Source organism: Chrysochloris asiatica, unplaced genomic scaffold (genome assembly GCF_000296735.1).
Source record: "Chrysochloris asiatica unplaced genomic scaffold, ChrAsi1.0 scaffold00052, whole genome shotgun sequence".
NCBI classification, from domain to species: Eukaryota; Metazoa; Chordata; class Mammalia; order Afrosoricida; family Chrysochloridae; genus Chrysochloris; species Chrysochloris asiatica.
The window spans coordinates 12,878,904-12,899,886 of record NW_006408570.1 but is presented as its reverse complement, the minus strand read 5'-3'; the positions used below and the strand labels follow the sequence as shown (position 1 = coordinate 12,899,886).

Sequence of the window (20,983 nt, the reverse complement as noted above, 5' to 3'; positions counted from 1 at the left end):
GGCGGCGGCTCCCGGCGCTGATTGGTCGAAGTAGCGCGGGGCGGGGTGTACAGGAACAGGTTCAGGCCACTCCCTGCTTGCTTCGGGTTTCCCATTCTGCCTCCTTCCTCGCCGCTCGCGTGTTGCATCATCTTTAGCAAGCTCCTCCTGTAAGGTTGGAATCGGACAGCTCCACGCTGCCTGGGTTCACCGCACTCTCCGCATCCAGGTCTAGGGACTCCCGCGGGCCGGCCCTTAGACCCCACGGGGCACAGCTGTCGGACCTCGCCAGCTCCACCCGACTCCATTCATTGTGAGAGCCCGGTCTTTTCTCACTGCGCTAGTCCCCCGCTTCTTCCAGCGCCATGGAAAAAAGCAACGAGACCAACGGCTACCTAGACGGTGCCCAGGCGGGCCCCGGTGCGCCTGGGGAGGCTGCGGGACGCACGCGGGGCTTCGTGGGCTTTCTGCGGCGCCAAGCGCTCGTGCTTCTCACCGTGTCTGGGGTGTTGGCGGGCGCGGGACTGGGCATGGCGCTGCGCGGGCTCCAACTCAGCCGAACGCAGATCTCCTACCTGGCCTTCCCCGGCGAAATGCTGCTCCGCATGTTGCGCATGATCATCCTGCCTCTGGTGGTCTGCAGCCTGGTGTCGGGCGCCGCCTCCCTGGACGCCAGCTCCCTCGGGCGTCTGGGAGGCATCGCGGTCGCCTACTTTGGCCTCACTACCCTGGGCGCCTCGGCGCTCGCTGTCGTTTTGGCGTTTATCATCAAGCCGGGGTCCGGCGCGCAGACTCTTCAGGCCAGCAACCTGGGACTGGATACGTCCGGGCCTCCTCCTATCCCCAAAGAGACCGTGGACTCTTTCCTTGACCTCGTCAGGTAACGCTTCCCGGTCTTACGGAGGGCACACGGGGACACGCCAGCTCGCCAGGCATTCCAGTTCATGCACATATAGCCTGTTTTATACTCCTAGGGTTAATTCTTAATTGGCCTTTACCATTTTTCAAAATAGCAGAGAAACATTTGGCGTCTTTATATGAAGACCACTCTTGCAGACATCAACCGGTGCTCACAGACCAAAGTTGAGTAGTTGGGCTGCAGTTGTTAGCATAGTGTTGGATTATCCAATAAGCAAGGTAAGCACAGGCTTACTTGTGCTTGCTTACTAATCTGTAGTGAACATTTTCACATTTTTTTTTCACCACATCCAAGATTGCTTCTATGTATGATTCTACCTCTATCCAGACCCCACAGCAACCTTCCTATATACAAAATCAAAGCTGCTTTAAATTTACAATCCCTGATAGGGAAGGGAGTACCCAGTAAATTAGGTAAGCACGGGCCTACTTGTGCTTATTAGTTTATAATAAACAATTTCACATCTAGTAAGTAAACACAAGTATCAATTTACCTTATTGATAAAATCCATGTGAAATTGTTCACTACAAATTAGTATATAAGCACACGCTTATTGGGTAATCCGAAGCAGTTTTACTGTTGTTGTTGTTATTATTAAATGCCCTCAAATCGATTCCGATTCATATGACCCTGTACAGGGTTTCGAAGGAGTGGCTGTTGGGGTTGAACCCCAGCTTTGTGGTTATCTTATCAGTGCTTTATCCTATAGTGCCATACTGTTACATGGGAGCAAATTTTAGGAAAAAGTCATTCCACCTGGACTTGACTCCTTATATTTTTACATTGTCCCCACCAGTTTAAAAAAAAAAAATTCCAATTCCTACCCCAGTATCGTCATCTCATCTACCCAATGGGCTGGAAAGCTTGAGAGCCATGGTTAAATTTTGCCTGTTGGCAAGTCCCTCTTGTAATATAGGGCCTTTGTTTCAACTCTTGAGCTTAGAGGAAACTGATGGTTTTCTGATAAATTGTCAGCAGACCCAAGGATTACAGGACTGGAGTTAGTTGTGTGGAAACTATTGCAGGATACATTCCTTTCCAGAGGCTTAAGGCAGGTTGCTGTCTACCCAAAGGTCCGTGCTAGATGATATTGATTTTCAAGGGACTCTTTATTTGTGAGGAATGTGTGACTCTAATGGGATAGGCGAGAGAAATATCTTACTTGGCTTCACCTGCTTTTTATGACTCTTAAAAAACTGAATATCATCCCTTGAAATGATACAGTATGGTTTCTTTGGAGTCTCCCAAGACCTTAGCCTTTCTTGGTTTCATGGGTAGCCCTGACTTCCTAGATGGGAAACTGCAGCCTAGATGCCTCTTCTGACCCAGCCAAGGTTAAGTAGAGTGAAGCGTTCAGCTGGCTCCCAATCCAGGTTTCCAGTGATTCTGGATTCTGAGTCTTGGAGGTATGTTTTGTCTTGAGTCATTGAGGCAGAGTTCCTCATTGCTACAGAAACAGCAAACCCAGAGCAAACTGACTTGATTTCCTACTGTTTTCATTTTTCCCTATGGAAAATGTGATGATTGTCTGATACTTTATGAGACAAGTTGTTGTTTAAAATAAAAAATTATCCAGGCTGTTTGCCTTGACAAAGGCCTCTGATGATGGAGACCGAACCATTTTTACCAAAAGCCTAATGGGCAGGCGAGGTGGCCCTTTAGAATGAGATCACAGCCTTTGCTCAGTGTATGGCAGCTTGATGTTGGAAATCTTTAGCGTTCCTTGAAGTTAGAGGACATACTCTGATATGGATGCTGAAAGAAAAAGGTCTACTGACTATTGAGACATTGACTGTCCCTGGGAGGGAAGGCGACAATGGGGTTAAAGGATTGCAGGGAGTGTGGATGTTCAGCTCTGACCTGCTGGTGGTACTTCGGAGGGGCAGCAATCTTATATCTCCAAGACAATAGCCAAAAAAAAAATGAGTGCATGGATGGAGATGGGGGTGTTTCTTCATTACTACCCACCCCAGACAGAAAGGATGCTTTGTTTCCTGGTCATGGTTTTCTAGTTTTACACCCAAACCCCTTAGTTCTCCCTCCTGCAGGTGGTAATGTAGGGGGGAGGGTTTTAAGAGAGTCTTTGTCATTGCTTGCTCAGAATAGATAATGTTTCATAATACTCCCAACGGCCAACTTCATGTAATGCTACAGCTCAGGGATCTACGTTACAAAGACCAGGAGGCTATGGTACAGAAAAGCTATGACTATATCCCAGAGCCTACAACCTGTAAGCACATGGTCAGGGGTCATGAGATTCCACAGTGACTGGTTTCCTCATAAAGTGCTTGGGTCTCTTTGGAGGAAGAAATTATTTCATTTTGAATGAAAAGTCACAACTCAGTCACATGGGTCACAGTTCTGAAAGTACTGTACTGTTCAGGTGGGGAGCTCTGGGTTGCACAAGGGGACTTTTTTTGTGTGTCATTTTCCTACTTGTCAGTTACTACCCACCACTGCTTCTCAACTCCCAAAGGGCCTGCTTTCAGCACCTGCGTCACCCCCAACCCCAATTCTATTATGGTTTCTAACCACTGTGTATTTGGAAATCAAACCACTTAGCAATGACATTCTTAATTTAAAAAGCAAAACAAGAACTTAGTTTTATATCTCTCTAGCTTGTAATTCCTTCTTGAAAACAATAAATGAAAAATCATGGCATAAAGACTGGATGGAGGGGGAAAAAAAGACCAGATGGGATTTTGAGGTGCTGCACCACTGGGAGGGAATGGACTTTAGCAAAAGTGCTAACTCTTTAGAGCCTTTTACACTCCATCCAGATGTTTAACTTCTGGACAGGGCCTGCTGGATACTTGGGTATTAACTGACAGACTCTCATTTCACTCATGTGCCCACAGGCAAGAAAGGACTGGGCCCCTGCCTTTGCCAAAAACAAAAACAAAACAAACAAAAAACCATGACCAAGATCACTTAAAATCAGCATTCCTGAGGTTTCTTTGAGGGAGATAATTGTCTTAAATTTGACCCAGAGACTACCTAGACCCAGGAAGTGTTTTCATGTGGCCCAGGCCTCAGATTTCTCACAGTCTGAGCAGCTGCACACACACTCACACAGTATGCTGCACATTAGGGGCACAGCCCCCGAGTTGGAAGAAGTGTTGTGTTTATTCTAACCCAGTATTGCTCTTACCTGGTTCCTCTTTTGGCCCAGAGCACACATTTCTGAGACAGACTAGGCTAGAGTGTAGTGAACAGATAGACATCTTTGTCCTGGTTAAATGGCATGCTTGAAGAAAGAAAGAATGGGTGGAAGAGAGACAACCCTGAACTACCAGCAGGAGATCCATAATCTTCTGATGAAACAATTAGTGACCTTAAGCAAATCACTTATTTTAGTGTCTGTTTCCTCAGTTGTAAAATAGGATCATACCACCCACCCTACCCTTATCCCTGAGCTGTAGCATTACATGACGCTGGCCTTTGGGAGTATTAGGAAACACTACCTATTCTGAGCAAGCAATGACAAAGGCTCTCTTAAAACCCTCCCCTACAGCACCACCTGCAGGAGGGGGAGTTAGAGGTTTAGGTCAAAAACTAGAAAACCATGACCAGGAAACAAAGCCTCTGTTGTGCATAGGGTTGCTACGAGTTGGAATCAATTCCACGGCACCTAACAACAATGAGTCAGAACCAACACGAGTCCCTGGGTAGTGCAAATGATTTATGTGCTCTTCTGCTAACTGAGAATTTGGGAGCTAGAGTCCACCCAGAGATGTCCCAGAAGAAAGGTCTAAATATTCAGACACTGAAGACCCTATAAAGCACAGTCCTACTCTGACACGCATGGGCAACCATGAGTTAAAAGTTAACTCCATACATGCTTGCTTTTTTTTCATAAATGGAATGATCAGTACTTTGAGCAACTGAGTTTTCCCAATTCACGTAGGCTTAGTGTGCTGATGAAATAAATGAGGGTAAGTGGGAGGAAAAAGACAAGTACATGGATCTCAGGCTTTGAAGGATCATGGGTACTTAAGATGACTTGAAAGGAGCTCTGGTAGCGTAGTGGTTATGAGTCGGACTGTTAACCTCAGTGTCAGCAGTTCAAAACTACCAGCTGTTCCACGGGAGAAAGAGGAGGCTTTCTGATCCCATAAAGATTTACAACCTCAGAAACCCTGTACAAGGTCGCTATGGGTCGGAACTGACTCCACGGTACATCATCACCACCACCACCTCCAAGATGATTTGAAGCTAATACAGTTTTTAGCTATATTGAGAATTATGTGAAGTCTGGTGGAAAAGAAGTGAACGATTGGGGGGGGGTGGTGGGCAGTGACTGTTTTGAACTAATAGAATCACAATGAGAAATTTGGAAACTGGCGAAAAGTCCAGACTAAACACTAAAGATCCTCCTATTCTGAAATGGAACAGAAAGCCTCACTTATTCACACTGCCATTCCATTGTCTTTGTTGCCTCCCTGATAGGCTATTTGTCTTAAATTTGAAGGAATTAAAGTACCTGATCTCTACTGTGCTTTTTATTGTGGTTGTTAAGTGCTCTGGAGTCGATTCCGACCAATAGCGACTCTGTATAGGTTTTCCAAGGTACTAAAAGGTGTAGTTTTTAACTAGGTAACAACATCCCACAAAGGCGTCTGGGAAGGACAGCTCCTAACCACAAGGCCCTGTCAGCAGACACAGTCCTGGGACACTGTGCTTTGCACAAGTATAGGAGCTCTCGTAGCGTAGTGGTTATGAATCGGGCTGCGAACCTCAAGGTCAGCAGTTCGAAACTACCAGCTGCTCCGCGGGAGAAAGATGAGGCTTTCTGCTCCCGTAAAGATTTACAGCCTCAGAAACCCTGTTCAGGGTCGCTATGGGTCGGAACCGACTCGACGGCACTCAACAACAACAACAACAACAACAACAACAACAACAAAACAACAGCATTTTGATGATGCAGACATGGTAAACAGACATGAGGTTTTGTCTGTTGCCTGATTTTCTAGGATTTTTTTTTTCCCTTTTGCCTTAAGTCTTTCTTCACAAAGCGGGGGTATCATGGGCTGTCTTTCCCAATTGACTTGTATTGCTGCTCAAGCAGCAAATAACACATTTCTTAGCTCCTAGCTTGCAAAGTCAAAGGAGTTCATTGTGAATCTGACCATGGCAGGTTGTTTTATTAATTATGTCAGTGTTTCTTGCTGCTTTCTATATGTGGCTGTTGCTGTGTACCGTGGAGTCGGTTCCGACTCATAGCGACCCTGCACAGGGGTTCTGAGGCTGTAAATCTTTACGGGAGCAGAAAGCATCATCTTTCTCCCGTGAAACAGCTGGTAGTTTCAAACTGCTGACCTTGCAGTTCACAGCCGGATTTGTAACCACTACTCTAACTCTTAGCAAACCTAACAAGGCCAGATTTAAGTTTCTCGACGTAATTAGTCAGTAAGCTGGTGGGCGAGGCAAGGAATAGCAGGTAGTAATTTAAAAGGGAAAAGAAAAGGCTTCAACTCAATAGCATTCCTACAACCTAGAAGAATATACCTGAATATTTCAAACTGAAAAGAGCATAGTCCCAGAGAAGTGGCTTGAATATTTGATTAAGAGCAGACACAAAAGTCAACTACCTGTGTTTGGATCCCAACTGTAATATTTGTTAGTTGTTTGTGAACAAGTCATTTAACCTCCTTGTGCTTCAGTTTCCTGATTTGTAAAATGAGGCTAATAATAGTATCTCATACGCTACCACACCAGGGTCTCTATGAGTCAGAACCCACTCAAGGACTGTACTTCACACCATTTCACTGCTGTTGAGTTGATTCTGACTCCTAGAGACCCTGTGTAGGGCTTCTGAGGTTGTAAATCTTTATAGGAGCAGAAAGCCTTATCATTCTCCCTTGGAGCAGCTGGTGAGTTTGAACTGCTTGCTGACTCTGTGGTTAGAAGTGCAGTGCCTATTCTACAGTGCCACTCTTTTGAGTAATGCTCTGGTAGCATTGTGGGTTACAAATTGGGCTGCTAACTACATGGTCAGAAGTTCAAATCTACCAGCCACTCCATGGGAGAAAGATGAGACTTTATGCTTTCGTTAAGATTGACAGCCTGAGAAACCCTATGCAGGGTTACTATGAGTTGAAATCAACTAGGTGGCACACAACCACTACCAGCACCTAAAATTGTTAGGAAGACTAAATGAGCTAATTGAGTGACTTGCTAATATTCCAATGTATTCCAGCCCCTCAAGGACAGCCAATAACAAAAAATAAGTCCTGTTTTTATCCTTATTTCCCAGAATCCTCTTCACCTCAGGAGCTTAGCCCTAGCCTTTCCTATAGGAATCTAAAACTAGATATGGGCCTTTAAAAGAGAGTAAATTAGCTCCCCTCCCCATAGTGTAAGCCTCCCACTCCCAGCCTTTTCTCTGCTCCCAGCCTTGTAGGGGGGAACAAGATCTGAAGGGGCACATCCCTGTTAACTGGCTCTGTAACAATAAATAATAGGAATCATAAATATTTATCAAGCATACATACCGTGCCATATCCTGTTCTGACAACACTTTGAAAGTCCCACAAAATGGGTAAAGAATTTTTGAACTTACATAAAAGGAGATACTTTTGGAACAGGAAAATATACCTAAGCAAAAGTCAATTATTTGACATCCTTCTCATATGGAGCAGGGAAATGCATATTCCCTGACAAAAGGATCAGAAGAACAAACAGTTCCAGATGTAAAGTAGGAACATTTTTGAAGTTTTTCACTGTGAGCTGCATGTGTCTATAGGGTATCTCTGACCATTGTTCTGCTTCTTTTAGTTCATCCTCAGCTCATACCAGTTTTTCTGCTGCTGAAATAGTATCCAAGGACTCTTAAAACACTAGAAGGGCTTGCCCATTTATCCTATCCTGATTTGATCTGATGTGGATCTCTGGATTTAATAGCACAGTCTTGGCATTTTTGCAAGTGGTTTTGTCTTTGGAAATCTGTTTTATACACACACACCTTCCCATGACACAACTTAACCTGAGGCACGAGTTCCATAAAACAATATATAAAAGACCCAATTCACAATGAAAATATTGTAAATTCAAAAATAGAAACAGAAATACAGTGGAACTAGGTAGTAAAACCACCACTCTTCTCGCTAGGAGTCGGCACCGACTTGATAGAACCTAACAACAACAAAACGTAGTAAAAAAAAAAAAAAGTATGTGATACATGCTGATATCTTCTGTCTTCTAATGTTGTTCATCTTTTATGAAATGCAGATTTTGAGCCAACAAATTGCTTTCAGATCCTACTAATGTTTGAGAAATGTATCTGCAGTATTATGTAATTTAAGTAAATTTCTCACGATCAAATAACAAAAAAGAACTATTTGAGACCTTAAATAAGATGACAGCTCGGTGGTTAGCTCACACACTCACGCTGCCACTGAATTGATTCCAACCTTGTATAGGTTTTCTGAGACTAAATCTTTATAGGAGCAGGCAGCCACAACTTTCCCATGCAGAGCAGCTTGTGTATTTGAACTGTAGATCTTGGGGTTAGCAGTCCAGTGCTTATCCTACAGCCCCATACCAGCACTCCTAGAAGTACCCTTTGTTGTTATGAAGTGTCAATCAAATCAATTACAACTCAGTGACCCTGTGTAGGGTTTCCAAAGAATAGCTGGTAGGTTTGAACCACTGACCTTGTGGTTCACAGTACAGTGCTGAACCTACAGTGCCACACCAGGAGTCCAGAAGTCCTCTTTTTGTTGTTGTAGTTAAGTGCCACTGGGTCCGTTTCAACTCATAGCGACCCTGCATAAGGTTTCCAAGGAGCGGCTGTTAGATTTGAACTGCAGACCTTGTGGTTCAAACCAATCTTGCAGTCCAGTGCTTATCCTGTAGAGCTACACCAGGACTCTAACAGCCACATGGAGCTACTTAGAGTTACTTTTTGTAAATGTAAATAAAGCTTAAAATTCAATAGAGCACTAGTCACATTTTAGGAGTCCTGGTGTGGTGCTGTGCATTAATTCACTGCACTGCAAGGTCAGTTTGAACCACAAGGTCTACAGTTCAAGCTCACCAGCCAACCCTATACAGGGTCACTATGAGTCAGAACCCACTGGAGGGTACTTAACAACATCAACAACAGTCACATTTCAATGCTCAATAGCCATATGGCTGCCATATTGAACAACACAAATGTAGAACATTTCCATTATCTAGAAAGTTCTATTGGACAGTGCTGGTCTAAATGGAGCATGCATGGAAGATGTGTCAATTTAACATCTCTGGGCCCTGGTTTCTCCACATATTAAATGAGGGGGCTGAATTAGATCATCTCTAAAATCTCTCCACTCACAGACTGGGAGCCCAGGAAGGTCCTTTGTGAATGTGAAGAGTCAGGAAAAGTGACTGTAGATCGAATTCCTTTTTATTGCCAAGTGATGTTCCATTGTATGGATATATCAGAATTTGTTTATCCATTTATCTGCTGATGGACTTAATTTGAGTTGGGAGTTGTTAAGAATAGTGCTGTTTATAAGTACAGGTCCTTTTTTGCTGACATATGTTTTCATTTCTCTTGTGTCAATGTCTAGAATTTCCGGACTATATAGTAAGTGTATGTTTACCTTTAGAAGAATCTGCCAAAATACATCTTAGCCTTTTTAGGAACTTGATTTTTTTTTTTTGGGGGGGGGGGAGGGCAAGAGTTGCCATTTTGCCTCTAGTATCGTCTTCACCCTCAATTCCCATTGAGTTTTGCAAACCAAATAGTGCAGACTGTCTGAAATCCAGTTGGTGTGTCAGTGGGTTTTTGTTCAAAAGTAGATTCTGAGTTAGGGTCAGAGTCTGTTCTGGGAGAGACCGTACTAGGTTACAGGCCTGGGTTATTGCTCTTAACAAAGAGACCAGGCAGGCCAGATAGAAGGGTTTAAACAAATACAGTTTGTGTTCTTTGGAAGAGAGTACATTTCAAAGCTGCGGGAAAGGCTGAAGTTGTACCAGATGTGGAAACAGCTAATGTCTGGAGGATGTAAGGTGTTTACAGAGGGAAGGTGTTCCCTTTGGGGCAGGTACAGGACTCTTTCCGACTTCCCAGTTCTCTTGGGAAGAGAAGCCAGTGGCTGGCTCAGTGTTGGAACTACTGAAAGCTCCCATATAGTGGCTATAAGAAACTTTGATTCAGGGATGTTTCTGCTTCTAAAGAGCAAATGGAAATAAGATATTGAGTTGATTCTGACTCATAATGACCCTTTAGAGGGTTTCTAAGGAACGACTGGTGAGTTTGAACCACTGACCTTGTGGTTCAAACCGACCTTGCTGGCCAGTGCATTATCCTGCAGTGCCACACCAGGACTCCTATGTACTGTTGTTGTTAAGTGCCTTTGAGTCTCGTCTGAATCCTAGTGACACTTTATTGGGTTTCCAAGGAATGACTGGTGAGTTTAAACCACCAACTTTGCAATTCAAACTGGCCTTGAGGTTTGACTCCATCTGTATACTAAAGAATAGCTCATCCAAGTAACTATTTTGTTTCTACCTTTTTATTTTTTAAAGTAAAAGATACTTGTGATAGGACTCAAATTTCTGGTGACAGTTCTGCAGTGGTTAATTCAATTGAAGATTACATTTTTGTGTGCTAGGTGCAGGCGTATACCTATTGGTATTCTGTGTTTAAATGGTAAATCGGGCTTCATAGACAAGATTGGTGATGCTGTGCTATCATCTCTTAAAGGCTTACTGTCCTGTGGACCACCCGAAGTGTTCTAATGAAGTGTTCTCCCTTCTAGACTTTATCAGATGTTCCATTAACTAAACCCTCTTGACTTGTGTACTAGTTATCTGTTGTCAACAAATTACCACAAATTTAGCAGCTGAAGGCCACACACATTTTTTATCTCACAGTATCTGTCTAGGACTCCTGGGTTCCCTGCTTCAGAGTAATTTGCAGGCTGCAATCAAAGTGTTGGTCATCTGCAGAAGGCTCAACTACAGAAGAATACATTTCATGTGGCTGTTGGTGACAGAATTCAGTTCCTTGAGCGTTGTTGGACTAGGACCTTCAGTTCTTAGCTGACTGGTTGGAAGCCACCATGAGTTTCTTGCCATGTGAGCCTCTAACAACAGATTGTTTCATCGAAGTGTGCGAGTCCAAAGGACAATAAGGAATCTGCTATTGCTGTTGTTGTCAGGTGCCATCAAGTCAGTACCGACTCATAGCAACCCTATGCACAACAGAACGAAATACTGTGTGGTCATGTGCCAACCTCACAATCATTGCTACGCTTGAGTCCATCGATGCTGCCACTTGGCTAATCCATCTTGCTGGGCGTCTTCCTCTTTTTCTCTGACCCTCCACCTTACTAAACATGATATCCTTCTCCAGTGACTGGTCCTTCCTGACAACATGTCCAAGGAGACAAAGTCTGGCCATCCTGGCTTCCAGGGAGCACTCTGGCTGTACACAGAATCTGCTAGTGAGATGGAAATCAAAATCTCATGTACCCAAATTATAGAAGGGACATCCTATCACCTTTGCAGTGTCACATCAGGTAGAAGCAAGCCAGTGGTCCTACGCACTCTGAAGGGGAAGGAATTTCACAAGTGTGTGAATGTGGAGGTGTAGGAATCATTGGGACCATCTTAGAGTCTTCCTGTCATAGCTGGGTTGCTATCAGACTTACTGTCCTCTGAACTCAATGCACTTCCAAAAGTTAAGTGGAGATTCAAGTCCTAGGTGAACAGCCCAATTGCAGAAGTAAGAATTATAGTTTGGCACAAACTATAACGGATGTGCCTTTTGCTCTCTGATGTTTCTTACATTATGTGGGTAGAAAAAATGTACTGTCAGTTGTAATCCTGTGGATATAAAGACTAGCATTCTGCCCAAAGACTGACTCGAAGAAGACCATACATAAAAGCTGTTTGCATAAATAGATTTTGGCTTCAAAATCTAGCTTAACTTAACTATTATCTCTGTTGCTCTCCTCTTATAATAAATGCGTTCTTATAGTTAAGTGCTGTTGGCTCAGTTCCTACTCATAGTGACCCTTTATAGGGTTTCCAGGGATCAGCTGGTAGGTTTGAACTGCCGACCTTGTGGTTCATAGTCCAGTGCTGATCTGACAGAGCCACACCAGGAGTCCATAATAGATATTATTGTTGTTGTTAAGTGCCGTTGAGTCGATTCCAACCCATAGTGACCCTGTATAGGGTTTCCGAAGAGCAGCTGGTGAGCTTGAACCACCTACCTTGCAGTTCAAAGGGCTCTGTAGTCTGGCGCATTAACCTACAGCACCACACCAGGATTCCATAATAGATATAGAAAACATTATATAATAACTCTTACTGAATGTAAATCCATAAATAGAATTTACCTATACACATATAATTTCAAAACAATAACATGACTTACCTGTAATATAAGGAGCTCTGTTACAAATTGGGCTGCGAGCCTCAAGGTCAGCAGTTTGAAACTACCAGCTGTTCTGCGGGAGAAAGATGAGGCTTTCTGCTCCCAAAAAGATTTACAGCCTCGAAAACCCTGTACAGGGTCACTATGAGTCGGAACCAACACCACGGCACATAACACCTGTAATATAAAAGAAAGAAGGAAAACATGTGCTTCATTATGTAACTGCTCCAAAACAAAGTAGTGGAGGTTTGCTCTTGAATTTAGAATCGCCATGAAAGAGACAGCTATAAATGAGCAGAATGGTTCATGGAATTAAGGGCTCAGATCCTATAACTTGCCACTGGTGATATGATTTTCCAGAAAGATGAATAACTCTTGGAAGTATCCTGAGCAAAACAAAATGAAAAATTATCCTCCCATGTACACACCATGTATGCGCAGTAGTTGAATTCTTGGAAAACTCCATATCTATTCAAACTGTGCAAAAACAACAACAGAATCATTTGATTTTGGAGTTAGCCTAGGCTCAGGTAATTATAGTCAACCCACAGTTGTGTCATCCAGCATATTGAAAAGTCATGGGGACCTTGAGACAAATGTATTGTACAGGATTGGGCGCCCACAGAAGGATGAAAAATTGGCCCCTGGCACTTCCTCCCTCCTACACCCCCAGTTCTAGAAATGCCTCCCAGTTATTGTGACAATGAAAACACCCCCTTAAATTTCCTCATTGGTCAGTACCAGTTCCCTTGAAAACCATGCACTAATGCTTAACTTGTATAGGATAGGAAAGTGATGCAGTTTCTGTGGCTCAATTAGCATGCTGCTGCTGCTGTTGTTGTTAAGTGCTATAAAGGGTTTCCAAGAAGTGACTGGTGCGTTAGAACAGCCATCGTTGGGGTTAACAGTCCAGTGCTTATCCTACAGCACCACAACAGAACTTCTCAGTTAGGCATAGTTAAATCTCCTTCATATTTAGGTTTCAATTAGATGTAGTTAAACCTAAACACCAAGGAGTCCTATGGGGGAAATGACAAAACCTGGTGCACTCAAAGTATCTCTTTGTGGCTCAGCATTCGAGTACACAGTAGGCTGTGGAAGCAAAGAAAACGTCATGTCAGGCTGTTAGGAACCAGCATCTTAAAGTGGATGTTTTGAACACAAAAGTTTTTTTAAATACTGACAGAATTATTTATTTTCCAACAGAAACCTGTTCCCCTCAAATCTAGTGGTTGCAGCTTTCCGAACGGTAAGGTCTTGATGCTTTGCTAAAAATATGAAACTTGGGGATGGGAGTGTTTGTATAAATTACTGCTGTATAGTTAGGTAAGGAGGAACAGGGAGAGAAAGTATTGTTAACAAAACTTGGTAACATTGGCCTAAATTTCTATAGGTGGCTCTGCAGTTTAAAAACAAATAAACAATGGCAAAAAAAACTTCTAAAATGTCTTTCTGGTTCCAGCATCTTTTGACATCACTTGAGGAATGCCTTAAATCCCATTTTGGGTATTTCTTAAATATTTCAGAATTTTAAAAGTACATTTTTGTCTTTTGTTCCCCCCTGACTATAAATGTAATATGTGAAGTAATACGTGCTCATTACCAAAAAAATTAAAATACAAAGAAGTGGGAGAAAATAAAAATCACCTGGAATCACTACCTCAGAGTCTCTGAGGGGCCCAAAAGGTTAAACACTTCACTACTAACGAAAAGACAGTTTAAACCCACCTAGCGGTGTCTGAGAAGACAGGCCTGGGGAGCTGCTTCTGAAAGATTACAACCTTCAAAACCCACACGGAGCAATTCAACTCAACTTACATGAGCTCACCATAAGTCAGAATCGATTTCACAGCAACTACTAACAATCACTACCTAGAGCTATTCATGGCTAACATTATGGTAACGTTCTTCTGGTAGGTTTTTTTCTATGCGTGCATGTGGACATTTTAAAAGTAAGCTCAGATTCCATATTGTTTTGTAACCGGCTCTTTCCTGAAGCCTTTGGTTATATAAATGTCCCATACTTTTCCTCTCTCAGTAGATGGGTATTCATGGTGTTTTCAGCCTTTCCCTATTTTTTACCAATGCTGCATGTAACATTGCCACTTGTAAAGAATCCCTTTAGCCATTCTTTACACATAAAAGGGATATAGAGGTCTAGATGACTTTGTCTACTGTGATAATCTTTTTCCAGCAAAACTTTTCTGTTTCTTTTGACAGTGTCTCCTTTGGGCTTTGTTTTCTTTTTAAGCTGAGTGGAAGCACAGGTGTGAATTATAATTACATGAGGCGAGAGAGGGTTTGGGTGGGTTGTGTTTCTCCTGCTACCTTGATCATGGGACAGCTGGACACTCGGCCACTCTGAAGCCTCAAAGGCAAGCTTAGAACAGGTGCCGGGGCTGCACCACCTAATGGGCTCCTCTGGACAGTTCAGGAACTGCTGGACATATTTACAAGGGGTCAGGAGGATTGCTCTGTAACAGACCGCACTCGGTGCCTGCTGCCACAGGATGTGCAGTTGTGGGACCAAAGGTGCAGAGATATTACCTTTCTGATAACTACAGCATCCCAACACTTAAAAATGCTATCTTTCCTCACATCCCTAACTTTGGAAAGTGGAAGTTCAAAACAGATGTTGAAAAGCAGTCTCGCTCCAATAAGTTCTGAGGCAGAGTGGAACATAAATAAATGAGAAAAAGATGATACATTGGAAAGTGCACTCGGGTGTTTTGGAATTAATATAAAAGGCTGTTGAGATAATATGCGTGGGGGCATGAAACTGCACTGATCTCCTCTAAACCTATTTGCCCAAAGGACATTAGGATATTCTTTCTGTTTCTTTGGATCTCCACATAACCCAGAGGCGTCTTATAGTCCATGTTACCTTGGTCTTAATACAGTTTTCAAAGGCCCTCATTAGGCCAGCCTAGAGAGGAATGCTCAGAACACTCAGCTTGAATAATCCAGCAACCAGAGGCCATGTAGCACTCTGTTCCTCTAGGTCAGTTTTAACCCATGAACTGATAGCAGGTTTTTCTTTCTCTTGCTCACAGTATGCAACCAATTACACAGTGGTAATCCACAACACAAGCTCTGGAAGTGGAAGCATTGAAAAGGTAAAGTTATCTATAAGATTCCTTTGAAAAGCATTCAAAAAGCAATTAGTGTTTCTTAACTGAAGGAATGTAAGTGATGCATCTTTTCCTTAGCAGGGTTGGACAGACTGTCTGTATGTAACATATATGTTAGATTGACTGCTTTGGTCATGTGCCAACATAGACATATTGCAGCATCCTCAGTGGAGCGCCTTTCTTCCAAAAATATTTATAACACCCCTTCTATTCTCCTGAAGGGAGAGCTGGTGGTGTAGTGGGTTAGGCATTGCACTGTTAACCACAGGTCAGCAGTTCAAATCCACCAGCTACTCTGAGGGAGAAAGATGAGACTTTCTGCTCCCATAAAAGTTTACAGCCTCGGAAACCCTAAACAGGGTCACGATGAGTCGGAACCAACTCCATGGTACTTAACAACAACAATACACATTAACTTTTTAAAACAACCTAATGGAGAAATGAAAGTAATTTATAACAAAACTAGATATTTCACCCTGTAAATGTAAAACTATACTAGGAGATATAATGAAGTTTTCAGTTATTTGCATCTACTTAGTATGAATAAATTATATTTAAAAGCAGTGAAACAATCCAAGGAACTCTGGTAGCAGCACAGTGGTTAAGTACCTGGCTACTAACCAACCAACTTGCTAGTGACTTTCGAACCCACAGTCACAGTGGGGTAGAAAGATGAGGCAGTCTGCTTCTATAAAAATTGTTGGTATTGTTGTTAAGCGCTGTTGAGTCGGTTCTGACTCACAGTGACCCTATGTAGGGTTTCCAAGGAGTGGCTGGTAAGCTTGAACCACCGGCCTTGTGGTTCAAACCAACCTTAAGTCCAGCACGTTAACCTGTAGCGCCATGCCAGATTACAGCCTTAAAAACCCTGTGGTCAGTTCTAATCTTCCTGTAGGATCACGGTGACTCAGAATCAATGGCAAGGAGTCAATAGAGATGAAATTCAACTGAATATTGGCAGTATTGTGGGGGAGGCATTTATAAATAAAGTATTAATAAATAATATATATGTGTATGTATGTAAATAGATATATAGAGAGGGAAAGAGAGAGAGAGAGTCCTGGTGTGGTGCTGTGGGTTAATGCTCAGGACTGCAAAGTTGGTTTGAACTACAAGGTCAGCAGAAACCCTTCACAGGGTCACTATAGGTCAGAATTGACAGCAAGCACTTAACAACAACATATATATCCACTTTGAATGCAACAGCTAAAATTGCAGGCATTAAATATGTAGTACTTATGGCTTGGATATCATCAGCACTCTGGCTGTTGGTGACAGAATTTTCTAAAAGGATGAATGGCACACAGTAGAGTTCAGAACTAAACAGAGTACAATCTTCTTTCAGGTTGCATCAGTTTAACATTCCTGGAAAATCTATTGTTTATGAAAACAATGCACCAAAACCCAGTTTGTGTATAAAATGTAGTTAGTTCTCAGTTCGGAGGACAGGTCTCTTTCTACCGGGCTGTCTGATGGGGTGCTCAGGAGTTGGGGAGATGTAAGAAGTCAGCTGTGCTGTGCTGTGCTGCCTGGGGCATTGGAGGGCAGTCAGAAACCCTGGCACCCTTCCCACGATTTCTCTGTAAGACCCTGCAATCATTATGACCACCAGAAGTACCAAGTCACATCCCAGACCTCCCTAGGAGATGGTTCTCCCCTGTTGAGAAATGTTGACCTGGTCAGTGGCCCTTGATTAAATAGGATGAATGTCATTCCCTGCTCTCTGGCGCTGAAACAAGGTGGTAGAGCTAGAGGGGTGGCTGGAGGCCCACTGGTCTCCTGACAATCTCTGGACTTCAGAGCATGGCAGGCAGTGATGTGGGAGTCAGCTGGGCCCACTCTCTAGAAAAGGAAGCACCCGACATGACACCCTCATGGTACAAGTGATCTCTTCATGTTGTCTCACGTGAGCCTGATCCCTGTTACACATTAATTGAAATGATGGTCTTCAGGATAGAGCAAGACTGTTTGAAACCAAGGGTAATGCATGAAGCCTAGACCACTGGCTGTCTCTGCAGTGCCTTCACGTTTTTGGCAAACACAGCATTCACTGACTGCATCGAGCCCCCATTGGACATGCCAGTGATCCATGAGCTCCATCCCAGAGGCTATGCTCTGGCCTCCACTGGAAATACAAGCCAGAAGCACAAGAACTCAGACTTGGAGAAGAGAGGGTTGATGTCTCCTCGCTAGTTCCAGGGTTTTATAAACCCTGTGGCTCTAAGACATAGCAATGGTGGTCCTTATCTCTGAGGATGGGATGTTGATGACACAGAATTTGGAGATACAGAGGCCCAAGAACATCTAAAAGACCCTGGTCCCAACCAGGACTCCATCTTCCATGCCCACTTTGATCTCATGTAACTTGCATGAATGCACACCTCCCAGGCTTAGAGTCATTCATTCATTAAGGAGATTTGATAGAGGTTCATATGATGCTTGCTATGTGCTCTTCCTGGCTGTAGGATCAGTCCTGGATTGTGAACCACAAGGTTGGCAGTTCAAACCACCAGTCACTTCTTGGAAACACAATACAGGGTTGCTCTGAGTTGGAACCAACTTGATGGCACTTAACAACAAAAGCAACATGTGCCCTTCCTGGTGCCAGGCCAGAGTGGTCAGCACAGATAAAAACCCGTTCTATAGAGGTAAACATGAAAAACAATAAATGTCAGTTGCAGAATTAAAGTAGGGCAAGAAGACCAACAGAGAGTGAATGTGTGTGTGTGTGTCTGTGTCTGTGTGTGTGTACGTTGGGAAGGAAATCATAGCTCCTGAGTAGTTGAGGAGCCCTGGCTGACGAGCTTAACCTAATATAGCTGTCATTAATGAGCCTTAAAGGGATGAACACACTCTTTTATGTGCCTGTTGTTTGCCAGGCACTGGACTAGTCCCAGCGTTTGTAGAGCTCTCATTCTGGATGTATAATCTATTAGAGTCGGGAGGAACAGAGCACCTCGGGCTATTCAGCCCCGTGATTTTCAATCTGTGCCCTAGAATTGTGGGGAGAGGGAGGTACTTCCAGCTACCCACACCATTTGTCTCCCAGCGGCAAAGGGCCTTTCTTTGATTAAAGGAAAAGTTCTACTTTAAAAAAAAAAAAAGTTTTAAAACTACAAATATGGTTCAATTTGCTTATTTGTCATCTTACAGAGAAGTTAACATCAGAACCTGGACTCGAACTAGAATCCAGAGTTAAAATGTTCTTTCTGTTTTTACCATGCTGAATATGTTTCCTGTTCAGAGTTTCACAACTCCTTATGTATGATGGGATAAGAAGCTTGTCTAGCGTTATGCTTACAGGGAAAAAATACATACATCATAGCTATACATTTAAGTCAGGGAATGTCCTCAAAAAGTCCATGTTGGTCCTGAACATCTGTGAAGTGAGGCAGCCAAGAGACCACTCTTAAGATTGTAAAAACAAAAAATATTGCATTGCCATCTAGGAGGCAGGTTCAGTCACTGACTCTTGACTTGAAGGGACAACTCAGTCACTGGATGTTTTTTAAAGGAGCTGTTTGAGGTTCCAGCCTCTAGTTAACTATATCCAATAACAGGAAGTTCACTATTTTGGTTTCAATGCATACCGTTTTTTAACAGCTTTTATTATTATCAACTAGGTGAGATTTTTATCTGTTGACTTTCTGTATCCTCACACTCCATCATCCCATGGGTTTCCTCAACTAATTCACAAAGTGAAATCACTAAAGGTTAAAGAAAACATGAAAGTCAACAAATTAAAATCTCATCTAAGGTTAAAGATGAAAGTGGCCCGGTGTCTCTACCAGGCTGATTCTGGGCCCAGTGTTTAGTCTGGTACAGACACCAAGCCAATTTCATCTTACTTTGCTACCAGGTGTTGTACACTTGGACCATTCTCTCCACTCTGGTCTTGTAGATCCCCATTGAAGCTGAGATCGAAGGGATGAACATCTTGGGATTGGTCCTTTTTGCCCTGGTGTTAGGAGTGGCCCTGAAGAAACTGGGCTCTGAAGGAGAAGAGCTCATCCGCTTCTTCAATGCCTTCAATGAGGCAACGATGGTGCTGGTGTCCTGGATTATGTGGTAAGTGGTACACCTCCTCTTTCTCTCCTCTTTTCTCCAGAAGAGAGCCTGAAACTACCATCATGACTCCTTGCTGGGCCACCTGGTTGATACACTAGGGGATGGTCTTGGTTAAGGGGGTGATGAAGGTAGACCTAGATCTCTCCTCCTGTTAAGGACTTCAGAAAATTCCACATGTCCATTCCTCAGTGCCCACAGGGACACCCATAGTGGTTCTATCACCTGGATGTATTTCTGGTTCAGCCTCGATCATCTTGTAGGGCAGTGAATTCCATATGTTCACTTTCTGCTATATCCAATAAGGCTCATTTAGCTTAAAAAATCACTTTCAGACTTCAAGGGGACCCCTTCTGTGTTATTCCATAACCTGAAGGACAAGTCTATCCCTTGCCTGTATAAACTTGAGGTAGTCCTCCTTTACTTGGCTTTTCATTCTTAAATTTATGAATTCTTTGTGTAATGTCAGTGAAAGAATGATTGCTCAGTAAAAATCATTGGTTCCTGACTAAAAATAAAAGAATGACAAAGTCCTCAAAGTAACTTCTCAGAAATCATACCAATTCCTGCTCCAGTTCCCCATAAGCTTCACCCTGCTGTTCTACCCATGCTAAACACCTGTGGGTTTCAGTTATCAAGAAACTAGTTATCATTTCATGCACAAAGCATTTTTTCCCATTGTCAACCCTTCAAGGTCCTGGAAGCGTTCTCTTTCTGATAGCCTTAGGAGCTTTTAGGAGCAAAGCCTGGGATTTGGTAGGAAAATTGGGAATTGAATGGAAGTCCCATCTAAAGCCCATACCAGAGGTATTTATCTTACTCAGTCAGAAGATTCCAGAGTCTAACTCTATCACTGTATACATGACACTTTGTGTGACTGCTATCATTTTGGGGAAAGATTTGCTATTTTCAGAAAGAAGACTTTCTTCATCCCATGTCAGATTTCTTCCCTGGCTGTTTTTTTCAGCCTAAAGTCTTCCCAGGGCCTAGACTCCAAGGGACTCTGTATGAGAAAGTGATGTGTGTTGTTTCCATGTTAAGACATTTGCTTTGAACCTGCAAAGCGATGTACAGTCATTCCTTCCATTTGTTGTACTAATCACTTGAGCAGTTATTCAGTGGGGGAAGGCCCTGCAGTGGGAGATCTGTTGCCCAGCACGTCATGTTACACACACTTGCAGTTTGCATTGCCTTAGCCAGTTAAGGTATCGCAGTCAACTGAGAGAGGACCTTTAGTTGTAGCTCTTTAAGTCCTTGGATCTTTTATGCTTTCTCTCCTTCACTAACTACCTGCAAAAACAATGCCTACACGCTCTGATTGGTGACCATACACATCACCGATGGGGGGAAGTGGGGTAAAAGCAGCAATGAAGCGGCAAGCTAAGCCCTACAATGTTCAGTGGACTTCTGTGGACCCAGTAGGGGACCTGGTTGGCAAGCAGTGTGAAGAGGCGTGGGGACTCTTGGGCCCAGAGTCAGTGGCGTGGCCATGGAGGACTCGAGAGCTCGCGTGTG

At 43.2% G+C, this 20,983-nt stretch overlaps 1 protein-coding gene across 2 annotated transcripts in view; it reads left to right on the top strand.

Annotated features, from left to right (window-relative positions):
• Positions 1-340: 340 nt before the first annotated feature.
• Positions 341-20,983, top strand: part of SLC1A4 (solute carrier family 1 (glutamate/neutral amino acid transporter), member 4) — a 30,598-nt gene continuing 9,955 nt past the window's right edge. The window contains exons 1-4 of one of the 2 annotated variants that reach the window (XM_006862958.1): positions 341-859; positions 13,479-13,521; positions 15,326-15,388; positions 19,305-19,471. In XM_006862958.1, the coding sequence (XP_006863020.1) occupies positions 345-859; positions 13,479-13,521; positions 15,326-15,388; positions 19,305-19,471 (788 nt within the window). In that variant the 5' untranslated portion in view covers positions 341-344. Of the gene's footprint in view, positions 860-13,478; positions 13,522-15,325; positions 15,389-19,304; positions 19,472-20,983 lie in introns of those variants that run through there. The other variant, XM_006862959.1, reaches the window with a different exon arrangement.